At 39.7% G+C, this 9,943-nt stretch overlaps 1 protein-coding gene across 2 annotated transcripts in view; it reads right to left on the bottom strand.

Annotated features, from left to right (window-relative positions):
• Positions 1 to 9,943, bottom strand: part of PLEKHB2 (pleckstrin homology domain containing B2) — a 41,827-nt gene that overhangs the window by 4,417 nt on the left and 27,467 nt on the right. The window contains exon 7 of one of the 2 annotated variants that reach the window (XM_072960769.1): positions 1,781 to 1,889. In XM_072960769.1, coding sequence (XP_072816870.1) covers positions 1,781 to 1,889 — 109 coding nt within the window. The remainder of the gene's footprint in view (positions 1 to 1,780; positions 1,890 to 9,943) is intronic. The other variant, XM_072960770.1, reaches the window with a different exon arrangement.

The following is a 9,943-nucleotide window of genomic DNA, read 5'->3' as shown; positions in this document are numbered from 1 at the left end:
TGAGGTTATCTAAACTTTCAGAGCATTAACAAAGCAGGCAGGCTTTATGGGGTTACAGAGAAACCAGCACATCCTTAACTCCGCGTGGCATTATAAACTGGTGAACTATTCTGGAAATTAACTTGATAGATGGTATATAAGATTTCCTGTGATACTGTGAGATGAAATGTTATAAAGTCAGAATTTCCCTCAAAATAATCCAGACGTGGGGAGAGAAGGCAGAGGTGAAACAAGATGTGGTAACCCCTGAAGCTGGTAACAGGCAAATCTGACACTGTTCCCACTTCTGTACACTTGAAACCTTTAATAATTTGTTAATGGTATCAGAAGAAACAAAAATGTTTATGCTCTTTGATATATTCATTTAACATACAGAAATCAAATGTATTCTAAGACATATTTAACAGAAATGAAAAAATGATTAGAAATACTCAAAGCAATATCTATGACAAAAAATTTAAAAAGGAAACAGCCAACAAACTAGAAGTCTTAACTAATAAATACACCACTCATGTGATAATGTGCAATCATTAAAAATATTTCTGTATTTTTTACATAATTTTATGAAGATGATGTAGCACTCTGGACAAAATTTAAAATTGAGAATAGAATGCAGAAATTAATGTAAGATTGCAAAGATTAAAAAATTATTTTATATGGGGAAAGTAATTCAAACAAAAATAGTTGTCCCAGGATCAGAGGATAGACAAATAGTTCATTGTTTAGCATCATTTTATTGGTCTTCAACCTGACATAAAGGTCAGACAAAGCAGAATCGTCTGTAATCAACGTGGGCTGAGTGAAGTGCTCGGGTTTCGGGAACAGACGACTGCGGAGACTCGTGCTGGGTGTCAGCATGAGTCACCCAGGAACCACCACTTACTAGAAGGCCACTTGGAGTTTGGGGCCGCCAAACCCAGAGACCCCCACGGCAGCCCCCTTGGCTTCTCCGTGGCATTAATATCAGTGACCGTTCACTTCTGCTAACAGATTCTCCTTCCACTGCTTCTGCATTAAGACACTGAGCTATGTTTGCCCAAAGCCCTTAGACTCCCTGTCTCTCCACGAGCCCCAGCCCCAGCTCCAGTCTTTGCCAGTTCTCTGCTGTGTGCCCCGCTGGGACCTGTCCTTGCTCACTAGCATCTGCTCGCTGGGATCTGGGGGTGGCCGGGCTCTGGCCCCCCTTGCCCCGGCTGCAGGCTGCACCCTCGTGGGCAGCATTCTCCCGCACCTCCCCCCCGCACAGGCTGCACCCAGGACTTGATGCCATATACACAGGCCAGTCACTCACACCTACAAATTGCTTCAGGTGAGGAGAAAAACGGAAGGAGCCCAGCAAAAGCCCAGAATAAATATAAGCTCTTGCAGGCCTCAACTTCACTTGCAAAATGGAACATCACCTCAGCAGTGACAATCTTGTAAGGATGTCTCACCAGGAGGGAAAAACAGGAGAAAGAGCACCTCTTATCTCTTAAAATGGGCCTCTTAGGTTGGTAGTTTCTTAATGTAAGTGATCTCAGCAAACACAAAGTCTCTTCTTGGGAACAAACCTGGATACAACAGTCAAGTTTTAAAAATCAAGCCTACTCTAACTCTGTAAAGCAGTGTGAAAACACAGAATGCTTTTTTTTCCAAGCACAGCAGCAGAGTGATCTGTGGTCTCTAACCAGGAGAAACATAGCTCACTTACCCTTAAACTGAGAAATAACAATTCTTCAGGCTTCACCGACCTACCCACTGAATGAAGAGAAACAAGGGCCAAACGGCTGGCATGAGTTACCTGCATACGGGTACTGGTAGGGCACAGCATAGGCCTGCCCATTGGCAGCGTAGACAACCTGGGTTCCTGGTGGGTAGGCGCCGCTGTACGGCCCATAGCCGTACGCCTGCTGCAAAGAGAGCATCTCGTTAGAAATCCAATTTTGAAGTTCAACATCCATTTATCAGAACTCGCAACACAGTAGGTTTAGAGAGAACATACCTCACACATGTCAGGCCCACAGTGAGCATCACACTCAGTGGTGAAAAGCTAAAAGGTTTTTCTCTAAGACACAGATGCCTACGCCAGCCACTTTTATTCAACACAGTATTGGAAGTCCTAGCCAGAGCAATTAGACAAGAAAAGGAAATAAAAGGCATCCAAACTGGAAAGGAAAGAGTGAAAGTATTACTGTATGCAGATGACATGATACTGTACATAGAAAACGCTAAAGACTCCACCAAAAAACTGTTAGAATAAATGAATTCAGTAAAGTTGCAGGATACAAAATCAATATGCAGAAATCTGTTGCATTTCTCCACACTAATAACAAACCATCGGAAAGAGAAATTAAGAAAACAATCCCATCTACAACTGCATCAAAAATAAAAAAATACCTAAGAATAAATTTAACCAACGAGGTGAAAGGCCTGTACGTTGAAAACTATAAGATACTAAAGAAAGAAACTGAAAATACAAATAAAGGGAAAGGTACTCCAAGCTAATGCACTGGAAAAACTAATAGTTAAAATGTTCATACTATCCAAAGTAATCTAAGATTCAATGCAATCCCTATCAAATTTCCAATAGCATTTTTTGCAGAAACAGAACACTCCTAAAATTTGTACGGAACCACAAAAGACCCCAAATAGCCAAAGAAGAACAAAGCTGGAGGCAGCATGCTCCCTGATTTCAACCTCAACTACAAAGTAATCAAAAACAGTATGGTATTGGCATAAAAACACACATCTAGATTAATGGAACAGAATAGAGCCCAGAAATAAACCCACACACACGGTAAATTAATTTACAACAAAGGAGCCAAGAATATAAAATAGGGAAAGGGCAGTCTCTTCAATAAATGTTGCTGGGAAAACTAGACAGCCATATGCAAGAGAATGAAACTAGACCACTCTCTTATACCACACACAAAAATTAACTCAAAATGGACTAAACACCTAACTGTAAGACCAGAAACCATGAAACTCCTAGAAGAAAACACAGGTGATAAGCTCCTTGACGTTGGTTTTGGCGATGATTTCTGGATCTGACTGCAAACGCAAAAATAAACAAGTGGGACTACATCAAACTAAAGCTTCTGCACAGCGAAGGAAACCGTCAACAGAACGAAAAGGCAACCGACTAAATGGGAGAAAGTATTTGCAAATCATGTATCTGAAAAGGGGTTAATATCAAAATATATGGGAAAAAACTCATAAAACACAATAGCATAAAACATAATAGCAAAAAACCAATCTGATTTAAAAATGGGCAGAGAAACTGAACAGACATGTTTCCAAAAAAGAAATGCCGATGGCCAACAGACACATGAAAAGATGCTCAACATCACTCATCATCAGGGAAATGCAAATCAAAACCACAAAGAGGTATCACCTCAGACCTGTCGGAATGGCTATTATTAAAAAGACAACCAATAAGAAGTGCTGGCGAGGATGTGGAGAAACGGGAGCCCGCGTACACAGCTGGCAGGAATGTAAATCGGTGCCTCCACTATGGAAAACGGTATTGGAAGGAAGTTCCTCAAAAAATTAAAAGTAGAACTACCATATGATCCAGCCATTTCATTTCTATGTATTCATCCAAAGCAAACAAAAACACAAACTCAAAAAGATACCTGCATCCCCATGCTCATTCCAGCACTATTTACAACAGCCAAGATATGGAAACAACCTAAATGTCCACTGATCAATGAACAGATACAAAATAAGTCCGTGCTGGGTATATAATGTACAGCCTGGTGACTACAGTTAATAATACTGTGTTGTATATCTGAAAGTTGCTAAGAGAGATCTTAAAAGTTCTCCACATACAAAAAAAAAATTCTTTATGCATGGTGATGATGGATGTTAACTAGACCTACTGTGGTGATTATTTTGCAATATGTACAAGTATCGATCATTATGTTGTATACCTGAAACTAATATAATGCTGCAGGTCAATTATACCTCAATTAAAAAAATACAATTTTGAAACCACTGATAATTGATTAAAATTGGTTCTCCAAGTTACAGTCAATAAAGTTTAACAATCCATTAAAAAAAAAAGAACATGAGACAGTGTGCTTATTCCCTTTAAGATTAAAACACACACACACACACAAAAAAAAAACTCCACAACTGAAGTCTACTTTCAGGCTGCAAAATGAAGCTGGAAAAATATAGAAAAAAGAGAACTGGATTTGGTAGAGATATGCATTTCAATTCAGCTGTACCACTAACTTCACCTTCAGTAAGTCGTGTATCTAACAGCTGTAGGCCTTGCTTTGTTCATTTCTAAAATGATCAGGTTGGACGAGGTGACAAATGAGATTCATCCAAAACCAGTTTTCTCCTACTGAAGCCAGCCTCACAGCAGAACCCTCTCCAGCCCCAATTTCCAGCAGTTCCTGGCAGGAGAATATAAAACACTGAGGATGTGGATGGGGTCTGAAGTCTACGGCCCGGCACGTGACTGGCAGTTTGCCAGGAGCACATGCCTGTGAGATGGCCTCCACTGACAGGGGAGTGACTACCACATCCCAGGAGATGTGGAGATCAAGGGCCTGGCCTTTATGAGCTCACAGGTGTTGGGTGGGGGGCAGACATGTTTATAGACAACTACAATTACTGCTGTTATGTGACAAGGACTATGTCATGGGAAAACAGGGAGCTGTGGCCTGGCAAACACATGTGCAGATCTAGAGCTGTTATCTTACAGAAGCAGGACACGGAAAAGCCTTGACATTATACATAAAACACACACAAAGAGACTCTGAAAGGTGGGGAGAAGGCAGCCAAGTGTCCAGGGACCTCATGACCCTAAGAAGGACACACAGCAAGCTCCCTAGGTTTCCTTTCCACCTCCTTCATCCTAGCCTGGACAGTCGAGAAGCCAGCAACCAGCAAATGCCAGTAAGTACAGACAAAAAAGGCCTCAAGAAAGCCTGTTACCTCTGCCCAAAGATTCTAGGGAGGAAAAGGGCAATCTGGCAAGAGACCATTTTTAAGTAATAACTGCTCTATTCTAGCCAAACACTAAAAAATAGCTATGGGAGTTACTCCCACCGGCAAAGGTCTAGTATGGAGAGTCTGAACTTCCAGGCTTGGCAGGCTGCAACAAGACGCCACCCTGCCCCGTCCCAAGCAGTGTCAGAAAAGGCCCAGGGGGAAACTGGGCGTTCCATCCCTGCCAGATGGAAACAAGTCACCCCCAGCCCCATGGCCACAGTGTCAGTGGAGACCATGCAGGGAGCCCAAACCACCACCTTGGCCCAGCAGAAACAAGGTATCCTCCTGTCCCGCTGGGGCAGGCTCGGCAGAGACCCAGTCGAGCGCACTGGGGAGCAGCAGGGAAGGCACTCCAGCTCCCAGGCAGGCTGCTGTCAGCAGACCCCTGGACAGGGGCCTGAATTCCCAGCCCTCCCAGGAGGGACGGGGAGCCCACGCCCCAGGGTCAGATGTGCCCCAGTGGACAACCCAGACTTCCACCACTACGTGGAAGCAACGAAGCAGACCCCGTCTTCACCCACCAGAGCAGCATTAGGAGGAAGGCTGCTAAAATGCAAGACTTACATGGATTCAGTCTTATATTATTTAAAATGTCCAGGTTTTGATCAAAAATAATTCACCATACCAAGAACCAGGAAGACCTCAAACTGAATGAGAAAAGACAACAAAAGAGACCAACACCAAGATGACAAAGACATTGAATTATCTAGAAAGGATTTTAAAGCAGCTATCACTAAAATTTTCAATAAGCAATTAAGAACATGTTTGAAATACATAACAGAAACCCTCCACAAAACCAGGAAATCTCAGGAAAAACTATATAAAGATATATATCTTGATACATATACACACATATATATCAAGATATAAAGAATAATCAGATAAAAATTTTAGAAATAAAAAAACTAATAAATTATTTAATAAATGGACTCAATAACAAAACAGAGGTAACTGAGAAAAATAATCAATGAACATGAGCATAAAGAGCAGAAATTACCCAATTAGAACAACAGAGAGAAAACAGATTCAAGAAAAAAATGAACAAAACCTCTGGGACATGTGGGACACCTAACACCGGTGTCATCAGTTTCAGAAGAGAGAGGTGAGCCTAAAAAACATTCCAGAAATAACAGCCTAAAATTTTCCAAATTTAGCAAGAAACATAAACCTATATATTCAAGAAACTGAGTGAATACCAAACAAGATAAACCCCCAAATATCCACACCAATACACACCACAGTCAAACTTCTGAAAACTACAAAGAAAGTAACCAGAAACAAATAATGTACTACCTATATGGGGGGGAATCTGAATGACAGATTTCTTACCAGAAACCAAGAGGGCCAAAGGAAATAACACACATTTACAAAGTGCTGAAAGAAAAGAAATGTCACCTCAGAAATCTATACTAGTGAAGATGTTCTTCAGAAACAAAGAAGAAATCAAGGCATTCTCAGATGAAGGAAAACAAGAATCTGGGGCACCTATTCTAAGAGAATGACAAAAGGAAGTTTACTAAATAGACAGCAAATAATAAAAGAAATCTTGAAACATCAGGAGATAAGAAAGTACGATCAGAATAGAATACATGCAAACGTAATAAAACCACAGCTGTAGCAAAATTTATAACACCATCTAATACAGTTTTCAATGTATGTAAAGAAGCATTTAAGGCAATCTATAAATTGAGGGAGGAAAAAGGAATTTAGAGAGTATGGTTTGACAGTTCACTGGACCTGGTAAAATGTGAACAACTGACTTTGAAAAATATTTATGTATAATATAACAATCAAAGCAACTACTAAAAAAGAGATACTCAAAAACATTTCAGATAAATCAAAATGTACCCCTAAAACATGTTCTAGTACCTCACAAAAAGCAAGTGAAAGAACACACAGAAATGAAAACCAGAACCAAAGGAAAACAAAAGACAAAACGGCATACTGAACATTTCAGAAATTACACTGGAAGTCAATGGTCTATGCGGGAAGGTAGGAGTGATGGTGTTTAAGGGCACAGACTTGTTACAAGCAGTAAAGAAGCCACAGAGAGCTAACCTGCTGCATACTGAACACAGCCAGTAACCGTCATAGTGCAATCATGCAATAAACACTGCTACACGGCCATCATTTACAACATATAAAGGTATCAAAGTAACAGACAGTACACCTTAAACTTACACAACAGAAACATGTAAATGGTCAAAATATACCAATTACAAACTAGAGATTTGTTGGGGGTGGGGGGGAGGCGGTGAGGGTGTGGCCCAACCATATGCTGTCCACAAGGAACCCACTTCAAATGTAATGATACATATGTTGAAAGAAAAAAGATGGGAAAAGAATCACTGTGCAAACATTAATAAAAAGCAAAGCAAAGGTGGCTATATTAATATAAGACAGACTAGACATAAGACTAAAGAAAATGATCAGAAACAGAGACAACACATAATGAAAATAGGGTTAATACATCAAGAAAATTTAAGTGTGTATGGACCAAATGACAGAGCTGCACACATAAATTAGACAATTTATATAAATTAAAAGGACCAATTCTTCAAAAACTATAAAATACCACAACCTATTCAATATGAAATAAAGACTGAATAGCCTTATAACTATTAAGAAAACAGAATCTGTAATTTAAAGGATACCAAAAAAGAAGTCTCCAGGCCCAGATAGTTTCACTGGACATTTCTAACAATGTTTAAAGAAGAACTAACACCAATATCTACACAATATCTTCTAAAAAACAGAAAAGCAGGGAACACTTCCCAAACTCACTCTATAAAGCCAGTATTAGCTGGTAACAAGACAGAGCACAAAAACAGAAAACTACAGACTAGTATCTTTCATAAACGCAGATGCAAAAATTCCTAATAAATACTTGCAAAAAGAGATTTCAGCAATAAATAAAAAGAATTATATACCAAAAAGAATTATATACCATGACCATGTGAGGTTCATTCCAGGGATGCAAGGCTGGTTCAATATTCGAAAATCAATCACTGTAACCTACCGTATTAGCAGGTTTAAAAACAAAAAAGTCACGACTGTATCAAATGATGCAGAAAATCCAGCACCCATTCATGACGAACACGCTCAGAAAACTAGAAAAGGGAGGAACTTCTTCAACTTGACAAAGAGCATCTACAAAAAAGCTACACCTAACATCATACTCAATGTGGAAAAACTGAATGCATTCCCCTAAAACTAAGAGCAAGGCCAGGATGCCTGTTCTCTCCACTGCTACTCAGTACAACACTGGAAGTTCTGACCAGGGCAATAAGACACACAAGGGAACAGAAGGCACATAGAACAGAAAGGATGAAATAAACTATAAACGACATGACTGTCTATGCAGTATATCCCTAAGAATCTACAAAAAATACTTAGAGAACTAATTAGTGAGTTTAGTAAGTTCACAGGCTACCAGATCAACATATAAAAATCAATTGTTTCTTTATACCAGCAATAAATATGGGGAAACAAATTTAAAATACAATACCATATACAAAAGTTCAAAAAAAAATCTTAAGTGTAAATCTAACAAAACGTACAGGATTTATATACTGAAAACTACAAAATGCTGGTGAAAAACATCACACAGGATCTAAACAGAGAGACAAGCCCATTTTCATGGACTGGAAACTCAACATAATAAAGATGTCAATTCTCCCGCCTCAAAAAACCTGATACAAATATTTAAAACAATTCATATCAAAATCCCAGAAAGATTCTGTTATACATTTAGACAAATTTATATGGAAAAAAAAGTAGCACCAGAACAGATAAAAGAATTCTGGAAAGGAAGAATAAAGCAGGGGGAATCTGCCTACCCAATCTCCAGGCTCAGCTACTGTCCGTAATCAAGTCTGTGTGGCATTAGAGAAAGGCAAACACACAGATCAATGGACACAGAACCCAGAAATGGACACACACACATACAGCCAGCTGATTTTTGACAGGGATGCAACACCAATTCCAGAAAAGATTAACAGTCTTTTCAACAAATAGTGATGGAACAGGAACAACTGAACACCCAAATGGGGGGGGGGGAATCAACCTAATCCTCACACCTTATTAAAAGTTAACTCACAATGGAAAAGACTAGTGTGTAAATCCTAGGACTAAAAAACTTACAGAGATAACACAGGAGGAAATCTTAGGAAATTGGTCCTGATGAAATGTTACAGCCAAAGCACAACCCATAAAACAGAAGCTGATGATTGGACTGCATTGAAAATAAAAACTCTGCATAAGGCACGGTTAAAAGAATAAAAAGATACACTACACATCATATATCACACATCAGACAAAGGATTCTTATCTCAGACATGTAGAACTCTCAAAAATTCAAGAATAAAAAATAATAAAACAATTGGAAAATGAGCAAAAGACATGAAGAGACACCGTACTGAACAGGACACCTGGATGGCAAATAAGCACATGAAAGTCATCATCACAAGCTATTAGGGAACTGCAAACTGAGGTCACAGTGGAATACCACTCCATGCCTAACAGAACAGCTACAGTAAAAAAGGGTGGCAACGCCACATGCCAGCGAGGATGCAGAGAAACTGGATCACCCGTACGTTACTGGTGGGAAAGTGGAATGGTGGAGAAACTCGGGGAAATAGTTTGTCGGCTTCTTAAAAACTAACTGTACACCTACCATACATTCGACTCAACAATTACATTTTTGGGCACTTCTCCCAGAGAAATAAAACTTTATGTCTGCACACCAACCTGTACATGAGTGTCCACATTAGGCTGATTGGTAACAGCCAAAATCTGGAAACAACCAGAACGTCCCCCAGCAGGTACGTGTCCCTCAATACATAACGTGGTTTACCCACACCACGGACTTGGCGATAAAAGGAACAGACTAGTGACACAACAGTTCTGATGACTCTCAAGGGCACTGCGCTGAGTGAAAACGTCATACTCGAAATAT

The sequence above is a fragment of the Vicugna pacos genome, chromosome 5 (assembly GCF_048564905.1).
Source record: "Vicugna pacos chromosome 5, VicPac4, whole genome shotgun sequence".
NCBI lineage: Eukaryota > Metazoa > Chordata > Mammalia > Artiodactyla > Camelidae > Vicugna > Vicugna pacos.
The sequence above is the reverse complement of the archived record's forward strand: the minus strand, read 5'-3'. Positions and strand labels throughout refer to the sequence as shown.